Here is a 15,533-nt window from a genome sequence, read left to right on the forward strand (position 1 = left end):
TGTCATCTGAGCTTACCCACCCTTCGGTGACTTGCACAGGGTCTGTCCCAGCTCTGACCACAGGACTCCAAATTCAAGTCCAGAACTGACCTTTTTACCTAACGGAGTGTTCCCAGAGGAGAGAGAGAGAGAGAGAGAGAGAGAGAGAGACACACACACACACACACACACTAAATTCTCTAAATGCGTGGGGCAGAAGAGGGTATACATTCTTGCTGACTTGTCAAATCTATAAGCCCCTAAAAGGAGAAGACTATAAAGAAAGGCCCAAGCAACCAGAACACAGTGCAGCTGATGCTCCGTTAAATGTAGCAACACACCAGATACTCAAGGCTTTTGCCTCACCCTGAAAATGCGTAACAAAGCAGCCCTTTATTTTCCTTGTTGCCACCTTCTTCTCACTGCTGCGTGTGGAAGACAACACTTTTTAGTTAATGCCCCACTGGGCTCCTTGTGCCTTCATTCTTCTCATCTGTCCTGTACCCATCTCCCACGCTACTTACTGAACCAACCATGTACAGAGAAGAGCTAAAATAACACCAGCCCTGCCCCCCACCCCCAGTTTGTACACACCTTATCCAATGTGTCCCCAAAATCCACCTCTGCTTCTTCTGGGTAACCTGCTGTGTGGCTACAGCTGGGGGACGGCCCAAACGTAGGTGCGTCACCGTCAGTGCGGAGAGGATGTAAGTCGGGTTAAGAACAGCCCTTCTCCCACAGAGAAGGTGCCCGGAGAGGAAAGGGAAGCCATCAGCAGAGCAGCAGGAGAGGGGCAGGCCTACCCCGACGGACCGGGCAGTGAAGCAGCCCTTGCCACACAGGAACCACCAGGTACCCTCACAGACTGTGTCACTTGCTGATAAACGCTGTTGCGACACGTGACATGAAGCAAAACTGTAAACATTTGTGCACGTCTGTGAAAAAAAAAAGGAGCACGGAGACACCTCCCCTCTCCGCGGGAGGGAAGCTCCCGTGAGGGACCAGGAGAGGGAACTGCGGTGGCGGGAAGGCAGACACCGGCGAGTCCATGGCGTGAGGAGGCCCCAGTGACCCCTTCGGGGCACGCAGCACAGCAATGAGAGAACCAGCAGGGCACCAGGAAATGGCAAAAAAAAAGTCAATTCCATTTTGCAACACGGTGAAGGGTTTCTTTTTCTGTTAAGGCCAACCTGCTACCTTTCGTACATCAAGAAAGAGCAATCCATGATCAACAGCAAAGTCCAGAACTCCAGTGCTCCTGAGTTTGGTCCACAGCAGCAGTACATACGTGACAATCCTTCCTCTTAATATTCAACTTCACACACACAGTTCAAAATCCAAGAAGTTTTCTAGAAAATCCACTCATAAAAGCTTAAAACAACAACAACAAAAAAATTCCTCAGAATCTGCCAGGTTCTTTACCGACTTCCCAGCATCCTAGGATATGGGTGGGGTAGGAAAACGTAGCAAGAATATCCTAAAACAGAGAATGTGCTAAAGTCTTTTCATTCTCGGATCCCTTCAGAACCAGGCTCACGTACTCTAGATAAGGTTATTTAGAAATAAAAAGTACCTTGGTTTTGTGCTTTATGCAGAGTAAGCTTCCTGTAATTTCGATTTTTACATTATCCCGAGTTCCCTGTCACCTCCCTCCACCTGTCCCAAGCCTCAGCGCCAGCACGAACCCTCAGAGGCGTGTCAGCCTTTCACCTGGAAAGCCTCAGGTCTTGCCCACAGAACTGCCGTACGGACAAGGACAGACAGAAACGTGCACTGAGAGAGGAGCGCTGGCGGCTGGATCCGACGTAGCCGGGGTGCGTGGCAATACTTAGGCGGTTTCTCTCCGCGCACATTTGAAGTGGTGTGACTGCAGGAAGAGGGATTTACTTTTTTTTGCCAAAGCAACTTCCTCACCGTTTGTGAACCTGTAAGTTTCACTAATTACAGATTCAGAGTCGCAAAAGAAATCGCACTGAACAACACTCCGGGTCAGGTCAGGAACAGGCAGAGAGAGGAGATGTTTAATGCTGTTTTGCTCAGTTACTAGAATCCACTGCTTTATGTATCTGGGATTCTGTCACAGCCAAGACCAAGTTAGGACTAAATACACTCCGTGCTTAACCTGGGAAAGACGATACAGACTGCAGCGTGATACAGGACAGCGTAGCGTTTAACCTGTGAACTGCGCAGGAGGCACTGGCCTCGCTTCCACGCAGTTCTGCCGTATCCGTGCGGAACACACCCCGGTAGCAGAGCGCTGATCACAACGGCACCGTCTCCAGCATGGATTTTGCGCCTCTGGTAACTCGAGGGTGGCAGTAAAGTGGGGCCGGCGGGAGCGGAGCAAATGGATTCTCAAACCAGCAAATAGCGGTGTCCCTCCCACCCTCCCGGGCAGCCGAAGCCCGTCCTGCACCTCTCCCCCAGGAACACCAGGACGCCCAGCGATAATACAGCTACAGAGAGGCAGCATCTTTACAGGGTGGGGCTCCAGTAAATGTTAGGGGCCAAACCGGTGTGAGCAAAGAGGTAAGAATAAGCACTCTCCCACTGGGGCTTAGGAGGAACCTGCGAGGTTACGAGGAGCAGTGCTGTACCTGAGAGGAAGCCGAGACAAAAGGGAGACCAGCCTCTCGCTACAGGACTCGGGTTGGCTCACGTCTGTGAGGGAGGGCGCGGCGGGAAGTGACGAGACAGCGCAGCTGCAGTAGCGGTCAGGCTGAGAAGCCAAAAACTCCAGGGGCTGGCAGCAGCTGGCTCTCCCCTTCCCCTGGGGATTCTCTGTTCCAGGTCCTAGAGTACCAGCACCCCCTTCTTCAGCACCTGCACTTAAGTTCTTAAATTTGCAGAATTTATTTTTTTTTTTTTTTTTAAAAATACCCCTGTACTTTAATCACGAAAAACCAGTCCCCGCCCCATTTCTACTAAAAATGTGATTGTCCATAGCTGGAGGCTTATTGAACGACCTCACCCCGTCACCATTAAGTTACTCAAACGTCCAGTTAAACAGTAGGCAGCTCAACCTTTAGGTAACACAACTACAAACATTGGATCGTGCTCTCTTCTCTCTCCCCCCTCCTCCTCCTCCTCCTCCTCCTCCAGAGAGCTCCGTTACTTTTTCCTAAGCGCCAGCGCTACTCCGACTGCCACAGCTAATATAGCCACCGCGGCAGCCCCACCGTACAGCAATATAGATTTCCCTTCCGGCAATAAGATAGGCTTCTCCTCTGCAGCGGAGGTTTTCTCTTCTATTTCTTCCAAACAGCCCTCTTTCCCCCCTTTTTTTTCCCCTGGAAGCAGTATTTTCTCAGGTTCCGGTGCAGCCTTTTCTTCTGATGGGGCTAACTTTGGGACAGGTTTACTTAATACAGGGATTTCAGGTTCAACAAGCTCTTCGGCCACTTTTCCCTTTTCCTCCTGTTTTGTACGCAGAGGCGCGGAGGGATGTGCTTTTTCAACAGCAGCAATTTCAGCTTGAGGTTTTACTTCCTGTAAAGAAGCAGGGGTCTCTGGAAACGCTGCCTGCATGGTCTCTGCAGCGACGGCCGACACCACTGCTTCCTCAATCCCCTCCGGTATCTCTTCCTTCTCCACGTGAACAATATCAGAGTTGGAAGAGTTGTTCTCGCTCCTCTCTTCGCCCCCTCCGTTGCTGTCCAGGCTTTTGACTTCTTCAGGATCCATGGCCACCTGCTGCCAGGACTCGGGGCCCAAGGAGACTGGCAGGCTCTCCGTGTGCCAGCTCTGACTCGCTGACAGGGAGACGGGCAGGCTCTCCGACTGCCACGACGTGGTCACCGTGGGGGACTCCGGGGGGCTCACCTGTCCCGAGTTGTCACTGGTCAGGATGTAGATGTCATTACTGTCCTCTGCGATGAGCCCGGGGTACTCTTCCTCTTCGGATTCCAAAGTAAAGACCGTCCCCTGCGAACAAAAGGGAGGACACAACACGTGAGCGATGGCTCCAGCACTACCTCCCCTGTACAGGAAGGAACAGGACACCTGGAAACTGGAAGAAAGATGAGAGGGCCTCTGCAGGAGCAGCCGTTGTCTGACCTACATTTGAGGAGAGATTACAACACCCAGCTGGCGTTTCCAGAGAATGGAACCACTTCTAAGAGCTTTGCTGGGAGCTCCTCCTTTCCCCGACGTTACTCCATCGCTGGGTACATCACCAAAACACACCCTGTGGGCACTATTAACCAGAGAACAAGATGCCAAAGTCTGAAACCAAACTGAAACCAAGCAAAGAAAAAGAAACCAAATGCAAGTGCATGAGCCCAGCTGAACACCGCTCCCCTTTCCATTCTGTGCAAGCGTTCTGTATTGCTTGTCCCTTTTCATCCAACCGTGTTTCTCTCACATTGATTTTATTACATTTTCAGTGGTCTCTGAAGCCCGTATTTCTACTTTGTACCAACAGTCTGTAGTCTGCAGTAATTCTAGTAATTTACTAACAACAAATATAGCTATTCTTAAATAAGCTCACTTTCCAAGACTGGCATCGTAACTTCGGTCACGCAAGTTAGAACAACCGAGCACGGGCATCCAAAGATGCTGACAGGGTTCGTTTGGATTTATTTAGCTAGAGAAAATCTGTAGAAATCCTAAAAATGTAACAGTGGGCTCCAGTTAGAGAAACTGCAAGTGCAAAATACCGATTCCTTCCTTACAGAAAGAACAGCGCTGTTGTTGATCCTCGTCATGCACGGACCGCTGAGTACCTAACACAGAAGAGATCTGCTTCAGGGGGAAAATTACCAGAGGAAAAAAAATCAAGCGCAGAAGAACCTAAGATAGGTGTGATACCAAGAACACAAAACCAAGAGATAGGGGCAGAGAGGAATGCCAAAGTTTGCTATGCCATGTAACAGAAGTCTGTGAAACCATTAACAAAGGTCCAGTTACTCCCTTGCTCCTAACAGGAATTATTTGAGCATTTTATCAAGTACTGTGGTGCTGGGAGCTGTTTCCCTGCAAACTCCTCGTTCAAATAGCAAGCTTTCCTTTTCAGTCCCGTCGTAACACAAAGAAAAAAAATTACAAACCCTTTGTTCTTTCTCCCTGTTCCCTTCTGCACGCAGTAGTTCTCCTCACGCACCCCCAGCAGTTGGCCCCCTCTTTTTAAACCCTTCCCGACACCTGTGAATTTGGGGTTTGGTTCTGCTCCAGTCGCCTATCAATGGTTTCCCATTCCAAGAGACCTCCTCGGTTGTTCCACAGCTTTTTATGGATTCACGTAGCGGTCTGTGTCAGGAACTGATCCAAGTTAAAAAACAAACGCTTTCTTTATTTTGCTGAGTTGTTTTTAATCCTGATCAGTGTCCAGTTTGGCCCACTGAGATGCTCGAGCACGACTGTGGGTGGAGCCGGGCCAGCAGCTGCACCTGCTCGCACTGATGCCAAAGGGGCCAAATCGATACCAGCGCCCTGCTTAGGGAGCAGAAGGAAAACGCATTTTAGCTTTGGTAACTTCAAACGACTGCTTAGTTCCTAACGTGCGAGCAGTTGGGGGCCTACAAGGCAATGGCTTGTAACCCTGGGCAGGCGGACTCGCAGCGCTCGTAGCTCCGGGCCAGCAGCAACGGGCTTTTCTCTCGGGGAGGCACGGGATGTCCGGACTCTCCACAGCCACGTGTGCACTCGCCACAGAGACACCAGGCACACTGCAACTCCTCACTTCCCTAGCCGGGGGGGACACAGGACACCTCCACGCACACAAAACCAACCCACAGAGTTGTCAGGCACAGGAAAGACAGCACGAACGCCGCTGGTCACTGGCAGCGGCTGCAGCGAGAGCAAACAAAGCAGGAGCGGGGCCCTGGCGAAAAGCACTGAACCCACCCTTGAGAGAGCTGGGTTGTGAAAAGGGGTCTGGGGAGCCCCAGTTGAGTACGGGAGTTCCCCAACGCCTTGCTGTTTTGCAAACCTTGATGGACCCATTCCTGCAGAGGTTGTATGAGGGCAGAGGCTGTAGTACAGGGCAGCGCTGGGAACGTCAAGATTTCGTAACGTATTTTGGCAGCGGCGGGACCTAAATCTCCTCAGCCCATGGAGTTCTGGAAGACATTTGCACACGAATAAAGGAATCTCACAGAACACTTCAAAAAGTAACTTTTCTTCATAAATGCCTTTAAATTGCTTGGATACGAGAAGCATCACCCGGCTCAGTAACACGTTCAGAAATTCTAAAGAGAAATGATGCACAGCGTTCCTCAGGGGAAGGGTTAAGAGCGATCAGGCTGTTTATTAGCCACTTAAGGATCACCACAAAGTCTTAATTCAGAATGAAATAAAAACTAATAAAGCATTACATTTGTGAAAACGTTCAGACGCCACAAACACGCCAACAAACCCAAAGCAAGTTCTGCTCTGTGAGCAGTGACCGTCAATTCAAGACTCCAGTACCGTCTTGAAAGTCACACTTCACCAGAACAACTAGATTTTGTTTTAAATGCAGCTCAGACCTAGGAGGAAACAACCAGCATCGCCAAGTCGGGCAATGGAAAACAAGAGCCAAGAAACTTAAGTAAAGGCAGAGGTTACCAGATCCAAAGAGCAAATACCGAGCGGTGCGGGCCAGGGCTGCTGTGCAGCGTGCGAGGACAGGGCTCCGCGCGCAGCCCCGACCTGCCCGGTGCCAGCAGGCACTGGAGAGCAGCGCAGCGGGGAGTCACTCACTGCGGTTGGCTTCCACCGCCCTGCGCCGAGCGAGGGTGGAGAGGCAGCCCCCCCTGTCCAGGCGCTCTGAGATTGTGCCTTCGCTCCTTTGATCGCCAGGACGTGGATTAAGTAGGAAATATTCTCACTGTAACGTCAGCTACGAACAGACACCTACGATCACAGCCAATCTTTTACTTCCACAGGCGATACAGACTCAGACAACAGCAATTAAACAACGAAAGAACTAGGGGTAAAACCTGCCAACTCATGAACCTCTACACTACCCTCCTCTCTGCTCAGCTCTAACCTTCCACAAATCGAATTCCTTTCCCGTCCGCAGCACACCACAGCAAACCAGACCACGTCTGTAATCTGACGCTAGCAAAAAGAAGAACAGGGACACACACAACTGGTCACTGCTCTTCTCTTCACAAACCGCTGGAAGTGCATCCATGCCACTGTGACTGGTTCAACAAGCAGCTTATAAAAAAAATATTCCACAGCTACACTACACTTCTGTGGGCTTGTGAGCTCTGGCGATTGTAGCAAGCTTCTTTTCAGTAAGAAACTAAAAAAAAAAGGACCAACGAGGGCCAGATTCAGACAGCATCAATTCCACTGAAGTCATATACTGTACAGTAGCAAAAGCCAAGAGCCTTTGAGCAGTGACTCAGCAGCCCACGGCAGGGAAGAGGGAGCCACCAGTAGTCAGTGGGGACAGGCAGGTACAGGGACTGCGGTGAAATTTAAGCCATCCTGATACTTCTCAGTACGTCCAGCCTCTGCTTCGGCTCTATTCCTGATCCACCGCTCTTTTTTCCCTGTCCTCTCACCAAGAAAATCAAAGTTGTTCTTTAGAGGGGCCCCACAGGTGATTTGACCGTGATAAAAAGGAACCAGTAATACAGACAAAAGTACCACCCAGCTACTAGGTGGGCCGGTAGCTGCCCAGGCTCAGCAAAACATCTTAGCTCAGTGTGATGTAATGCTAGATCCTCAGCAGGTTCACAAGCAGGTGGGGAGGCAACATGGACACAGAAGGATCGGGCATTAGATATTCTAGTTATTTCCACATATCAGGGCATTTTTTAAAGGCCACGTGCTTTGCTGGCGCACTTTCACTGGAGATACGCTTCTCGCAAAACACAGGTAAAATGTGGGCATATGCTGAGGGTCACGGGCAGGATAAACTGCTTTGGAGAGGGTAAGGGAACGAAGGGATGGTAATACGGGGAACGCGGGCAATCCTCGACATTTCAAATACTTCATTGCCACGTGTACCAACACTACACGCCCATCCCGCCTTCAGCAGAAGGGAGGGCCTAAGAGGCTCAAGCCTTTTATTGTTCTTTTTCCCACGCAGACTGCACTGACCTCAAAAGAGTTACCAGTTGCTGGCTCCCTATAAATCAGAGCCTTATAAAGCCTGGCTGATTCCTTTCTGGCTTTACAGCCCATTTAACTTCCGTGTCAGTGCCTCGGGGACACAACTCTCCAAGCTTGAAGAGACAGATCGCCCCAGGTTTGGAAACCTGGGGGAAAGCTAATGCACGGTAGTTTCACTACTTTTTCATTAAAAGCTTGTGAAGTTTTAATTGAAAAGCCAGACAGTAACAGGGCATTGTTAGGACACATGATTAATATTTCTTGAGCTGAATTAAGAGTTAATTCACAAAGTCAAGAGGATAAAGCTAGGATTTTGTGCTAATTCGGTCGAGGTTTGCAATTTTTTGTTGGATTTTTTCTTTTCCTTTTAAAGCAGCTGCAATAAAAACTGAATGACATTTAGGACAATTCTCTTGATTCATCTACAGATGTGACCCAGAAGCAAAGCTCCCACAGACAGGTTAATTCAGGACAGGATGGAACATGTGGAAGGATTTTTAATAACCTGAGGCCTTATATAAGCCCTACACTTTAGATTTAACTGGAAATAAGGAATGTACGTAGGCATTTCTTTATCTGCTTTGTTTATTGTAAATGGGTAGGCTACTGCTCCAGACCAGAAAAATCAGAGTTCCTCTTTTTCAGATTGGGGATGGGAGACTGCAAACTAGGAGTGCTTTTCCTCATGCAGCATACTTACAGAACCAGGTTGTGTACATCTAGGAAGCGAGAGTAAGTCCCTCACCGCAGCACCCTGCCACTCCTGATCCCAACCACTGCCACTTGAGGGAAGAGTTGGCACAAGTTATGATGAGAAGGAGCACTGAGTAGTTCCCTTCTTGGCTAGAACACAAGAAGGATGGTCCAGAGCATGTGAGGCAGTCTTGAGGAGATCAGCTTAATTCTGTTGAGGTGCGTTTGCAGGCCTTAAAAAGGAGCTCCAGAAATCAACCACTGTCCTCAACCTATGGGGTTTGACTTGTAGAAATTTTCCACAAGACTTCTCCAAGTGACAGCCAGCACGTCGAACAAACGTGCTAGACTAGCCCTCAGGATAGGTTACAGCCATTATGTTACAGGGTGAGCTACACCAGACAACTGTAAACTGGTAACAAAATAATGAAAAAAGGATACCTGAAAGGTCTGCTAATAAGTAGAACCCATCAGTTTGGATTCAGCTGTAGTCCTGCCAGTGCCAGTAACCTGAACTTTGCTGAAAATCACTCTCAGCAGTGGGTTCAGAACGCCACCAACCTTTAACATATGGTCAGAAACTGCCGCTTAAAAACATCTGTCAAGTTTCAATTATGATTTAAAGACAGCAAACATAAAAAAATAATTGAGACTTGGAAACTGACTCCCTTGATGACTGTACTATTTTTCATAGTATTCTAATAGGTTTCCTATTAAGAGTATACAAACAAGCTGACTTACTAACTTCTTCTTGCTAAACATCAAAAACTAACTACGCATAAGAAAAAAAATAATCCCTATTGACCAGGATAATAATTTCAGCCTGATTTCTGTAAAGCTGCTTCTGGTGGAAACAGATATTCAAATCAAAATTCTGAATGTCTCAAAGATAAAAGTAACCTTTTTTCCCTACAAAAATAGTAGGAGTAGTAGTACATATTGCATCTATAATGGAGATGTTATTAGATAACGAACGGAAAGAGATCCCCATTAAGGCTCCTGACAAAGCATTTACTGCATCTTAGAGAAGACTTTGAAAGCCCTGCCCTGTAAGCTCAGAAGACCAGACACATGCGAAACAACTGTGTCTAACTGCTGTGGAAGCTGTGTGTTCCCTTCTAGGGCTCTTAGAAGTTTGACTGGTCTCCCCGGTTCAGTTCTTAAAGAAGCATGAACAGGCAGGTAACAGTTAACTGTGTTCTCACAAGGAACGATGCGGACAAGCAACTCTTACAAAACTCACCTCTGAAGACACAAAAAACCCCTCCGAAAAACTATACAGCTTGGCAAGCCACCCATACACCCCAGATCTTCATTTTGTCCAGCACAGGCAAAAACGGTGCATACAGGGCAGAGAGGCGTGCCACCTTGCAGGAAAAACATCTGTACTCCCTGAACTTCCCTCCCCCCGCCCCCAAACTAAACAGACCCACATAAAATACCCAAGAAAAAGAGCACCTCGCGGTGCAGGAGGAAACGCTGGCAGCACACAAACATCCCAGGAGAGCAATCTTCCCTATGATAAAAAATTCAAAGCGCTCAACACAGCGAGGGAGCTTCTCAGGCGAGAGTACTGACTATCTTATAACATGACCTGTCACAGAGAGCAACGAGGTTCAGTCATTACTTTTCTCGCACCACCAGTGTCACGGCGACAAGCCCCAGGAACCCATCAAATGCATTTCTGCTTAAAATGCAATATCTGAAAAACAAAAGGCAAGGAGCGACGAACTGGCCTGTGTCCAGGGATCCAAAGAGATGTCCCTCTGGAGAAATAAGCAAACTTCTCACAATAACCAGTTTCCCCAGAGCTGGGAACGTGCTCATCGTACGGTTTCTGGCTGTAAGAGGGGAGCAGCCGTGCGCTGGGGACGTGCCGCCTGCGCCGAGGGCTGAGCGGGCGAAGGCTGTGCCCGCAGATGGCCCCTGGGGTCGGGGCAGCTCCGCGCCCACCCGTGCCAACGGAGCTGCGGTTCCACCCGCTCGGTGCCTCCCTCCGCAGCCCCGCTATGCCGTGCCTCTTCACACCCTCGCTGAAGTCAGACCTGACAGTGTTACCCCGCTAATCCTTCAGAGAAATGGGTGATAAAAGGGGCACCTGACAACACCCAGATCTAGAACAACACATTTAAAAAAAAAAAAAGTCACGAAAAGCCCTCAGGCATTTACTATAGTATTTTTCTTTGTAAAACTGTCGAGATAGGCGGAGCCAAGAAAAACAGAGCAGAGTCCACAAATAGGACTGCACTTTTTATTATGGGGGGGGGGGGGGGAAAAAAAAAGGAAAAAAGGTTGTGTGAACCAAATCAAAGCACACTGGTATTGCAGACACTGTTCTCATCCCCTTTCAAGGCATGCTTTGGCTAGAACAGCCTGCAGAAATGTTCCTATTCCTTCCCCTGCCCTCCAAGATAACCTCTACTACCTGCAGTCAGCACCAAAGCAACACCCTCCGAGGTTTCAGTCTTATCTGTTTAAATTGAAATAAATTCAGTTATTTAGAGACCATGTCTTCAGACAGACCAATCTGAAGTTGTTGGAAGGGAAAAAAGAAAGGAGATCTAGTTGCTCCTTGACCATTTAAGTTGCTTCTCCTTCAGCCACAGTGCCTAAAAAATAAAAATATCTATTACTGTACCAAAGAAGTTACATAAAATAAAAGTGGATGTTTCACTGCAGCGTTCCATGATATGAGTGTAAAGTATAATTATTTTGAAAGGAAATCTCCTTTCTAGGACTGCTCTAATTAGATTGCCTTTTCTTGCAACTCTACCATATTAAACTTATCTCTCCTCCAGTGGAGCACGTCTCTGTATTTCTGCATTGTCATTCTCAAGGCAGACACCTGGACTGCTGCTGCAGGAGATTTTAATCTCCAGTAGCCAAACTGACTGCCTCGCTTCCCTAGGATGACAAGTGTCTCTATTCTTTTTCTCCTCCAGATCGTTAACAGACTCTAGTATGTAGATTATTCAATCAATGAAAATGTCAAAACCGGCAGAAAAGCCCAAGACAAAACACTGGAAACAGAGAACTGCGATTCTAAGGCTGGGATAAGAAACTGTAAACACTGTGTATATTTCAAGCAAATTTACTGTCTTCAACACAGGCAAATAACTAGTTAAATTCAAATCCAGATCTGAACATCACAAGAACCAGGGAAGGCAGAGACAATTTCAGCTACAGGTCACAAACACAAATACTGGCCCCTTACTGAGAGAAGAAAGGTTATTAGCCGAGTACCGATAAACACTGATTGCATGCACTTATTTCACCTCTTGCAAACAAGCGAAAAGCAGATGGGCTTGTAACGTGAATGTGAACCTGAGGAAAAAAAAGCAGCTAGCTTCCAAGTAATCTTACACTTCTTCCTCCTTATAGACATTCCCGGACTATTTCAACATAGATGAAACCTAACCATGGAAAACAGGATCCGCACAGCTTGAGAAGAAATAAATTATTTGGGAGAAGGGGTGGGAAAGGAAGAGGAAAAAAATCCTTACCAACTGACTGGCCTTACTGTGCACTTTTCCAGGAGACCAAGAATTGCTTCTGATGCAGCAGCATTCAGCCCTGGAGAAGTCAGACAGAGCAAAAAGGAGAGGGGAGAGGAGGAAAGGGGAGGGGAGAGGAGGAAAGGGGAGGGGAGAGGAGGAAAGGGGAGGGGAGAGGAGGAAAGGGGAGGGGAGAGGAGGAAAGGGGAGGGGAGAGGAGGAAAGGGGAGGGGAGAGGAGGAAAGGGGAGGGGAGAGGAGAGCATGTACAACTGCATGTCAGTTTGTTGAGCCCTAACATTGCTTTTGGGAAAGAGAAGAATGAAGCTATTGCTAAATCAGGCTGGGAGTTGGTTTGCGATGGTTCAAGATGATAAGAGAACAAGATCTTAGTATGACCATTTGGATTCAAAACAGAGAGTCAGGAGGAAGAAATGTGTGGCCCCACATGTGTCTGTTTAGAGAACCTGGAATGCCAAACACGCTTTTTGCTCCAAAAGAGAGATCATACTAAAACTTAAAGAGTCAGCAGGGTAAACGTAAAGAGCAGTAGCCAAACCTGTCACTGCAATTAGCGAAAGAGGGAGGCTGTCCGGAAGAAAGTAAGATTTGCTTGCTTTCCTACAGTCCTCCAAACTAAGCTTGCATCTACCTGCAAATCTATGAGAGCGTAAGCTAGATGGAGCAGTCATTTCATCTCTTCATTCATGTTTATGTTGCCAGCTGCATCCAAACACAATATGCAGGCCACTGCAGACATTCCTACTCAGAAGACTTTCTTCCTAAAGCAACAAAACAGTCCAAGGGGAACAGCATATACAATGGCCAGAATCACAGTATCAAAACATTGTATGCGCTTGAACGTAAAAGTATCCCAGCCATTCTCTCACTGACCAACCAACCATTACACCCCAGTCCCACCTACCATGAGACGTTAGCCAAATTACAGTTTTAGTGCCTGAAGTGAGAATGGGAGGGAAACACCCATTGTTTCAACACATCCTCTCATCACCATATCTCTGCAGGTCTGGGATGAAAAAAATCAAAAAGTGACTTCTCATCTCGGAGGCTTTACCTCTAGTATCCCAAACTTCCCATTCCTCACAAGCCATGAAATCTACTGCATAGTTATCCAATTTATCAACCTTTACTCCCTTGAGCTAGCAATTTTGCTTCTAGTTAACAGTTGTCCACCATCCTCAATCAGATGCTTTCCTGGACCTACAAGCCTCCCGAGCCCACAAAACAACCTGAAGCCTTGCACACCCGCAGAACCTTGGGAGCTCTTCTAGCCGCACCGTGGCTGCACAGCATGACACAGCAAGTGGTCCCGCCGGATGACACAGCTCTGTAAAATCCTGACTCCACAGATCCGCAGTGGGGCATAGGAAGGGCTCAGCTGACGCCTTACCTTCAACTGGCTACTTCCCTCCTGGCAAAGGCTGACTTCAATCCGAAAACTGAGGAAGATCCCAAATTACGTGGTGCCAAGGGAAGAGACAGCACCAGAGACACTACAGAATTTTTCACGTCTGCCCCTGAAAAGCTGACTCCTGTGAAGCTTTCCTCTGCTCCAGATCCACAAAAAAACCCCAGACTGGCTATTCTGGTATCTTCTCAGTTTTAAATAAGCTCTTAGCAGCTGTAGAAAATACCTATCTTCACACCACTCCAGAATAACACAAAAATTGAACCTCTTGCTGTCACAGCAACATAATTCACTGGAGACTCACAGGTTTATACACTGCCCTTATGGCTCTAGCGAAGTATTACTGACAGCCTGAGCCAGCACACAGAGCCTCTGTGGCAGATGCTTATCTTAAAAAATGCAAAACGCTTGCGTGATGGCTAACAGCCTGCCAGGCGCTTCTTCCCCAGCTCTTCTCAGAAACACAAACTCTCCCACCTTTACCCCACGCCCCGCTCCCAGCACTGCCATCGCCAGAACACCATCCCACAGACTGGGAACAAGCCGAGAAACATGCCACTCGGTAAAAATGAACATTTTCCTTACAGAAAAACAAACAAACAATAAAACCATATATTCCGTTCCTCCACGTAAAGCCACAAGCCCAGTAGGTCCTCAGCCCCATCCCCAGAGCAACTCACAAAGGGTTAGTGCAGCTACATTAATTCGGCTGGAAAGGATTTTCATCACCTTGTCTCTTTCCTCGCCTCTTCTGCTGTTTCAAAAATAGCTCTGGCTTGTTTGCTGTACCGCTTATGTCAGTCTGATTTTATGCCTGACTGGATGTATACAGACAAGCTCGTAGCCCATTAAACACCGACTACCCAGATCTGTACATCCATGCCCAGTCACACAAACACAAAGCACGGCCCCCTCCCTTGGAGGCCATGCTGGAAAGCTGCTCGTTTTCAGAGGCTTTGCGCTGTATTAAGGATGTTTATAGCAGGCCTCAAACAGGGGCTAGAGAACAGACCGCAGCCTTTTCTAAGCTTAAAAAAAATACGCAGAAAAGCAAAATAGCACTAATATCCATCCGTCTTAAAGCTGCAAGTAAGGACCTTCCCTGTGATGAAAATACTTTGAAATGTGAGTGCATTTATCAAATGACCTAAGGCCACCTGGCTGCATGCTGTTAATGTTTCTGTCCATTACAGACAAACAATCCCTCCCAAAGGCTTTGAAAACTATTATGCACGATTGCCGGGAAGGGAAAGGATACAGAAAGGCGCAGAAAGGCAGAAATTCTGCAACTACTCTTAAAAAAAAACTTCAGGTAAAGTCCTGAAATATGAGACGCTGTCTGAGCGAGAGATTTTTCCTACTAGCACTTTTTAATCACTGGGTTTTCCTGGACAGCTTTTCTTTTTAGAATAAATCAACTTGCTGGAGCCATTTCACTAATCCCAGATTAATTCCATTCAAATCTGGCATCCTTCCCAAACCCAGTAATCTAAAGCTCAGCCTTCAAGACCCAGCTCATCGGCTGTGAGCTGCCTCTGTGATGCATTTTTAAATGAAACTTTCTCAGCATGCCATGACTCAGGAGCACTGGTTACCATGAATGAAGATTTCCACAAGGAAATGCAGCACAAAGAAACCTTGATTGCTCATTCTATCCATGTTCCTATACAGCTATAAAATCCAATATGCATTTATCACTTATTATAAAAGTAAATTAGTACCTCCTGACATTTCTGCATGAAGTCCTTCCCAATTACTTATCTGCTAAAACACCCTGTAAAATTTAAGGGGAAAAAACCACCATATACCATTTCCAGCAGTCACCAGAGTATGAAGAGAATATTAAAAAGATAAGCCTCTCAGGCACACTCTCTCTTGTTACAGGCATTT

The 15,533-nt window shown here is 47.6% G+C and overlaps 1 protein-coding gene across 1 annotated transcript in view; it reads right to left on the reverse strand.

The window, feature by feature from the left end:
* Positions 1-2,981: 2,981 nt before the first annotated feature.
* The window catches only part of BCL2L13 (BCL2 like 13), a 38,445-nt gene continuing 25,893 nt past the window's right edge, over positions 2,982-15,533 (reverse strand). Inside the window, exon 7 of the mRNA XM_086467161.1 lies at positions 2,982-3,903. Within this exon, the coding sequence (XP_086323287.1) occupies positions 3,091-3,903 (813 nt within the window). The 3' untranslated portion in view covers positions 2,982-3,090. The remainder of the gene's footprint in view (positions 3,904-15,533) is intronic.

The sequence above is a fragment of the Leptosomus discolor genome, chromosome 1, assembly GCF_034619465.1.
Source record: "Leptosomus discolor isolate bLepDis1 chromosome 1, bLepDis1.hap2, whole genome shotgun sequence".
NCBI lineage: Eukaryota > Metazoa > Chordata > Aves > Leptosomiformes > Leptosomidae > Leptosomus > Leptosomus discolor.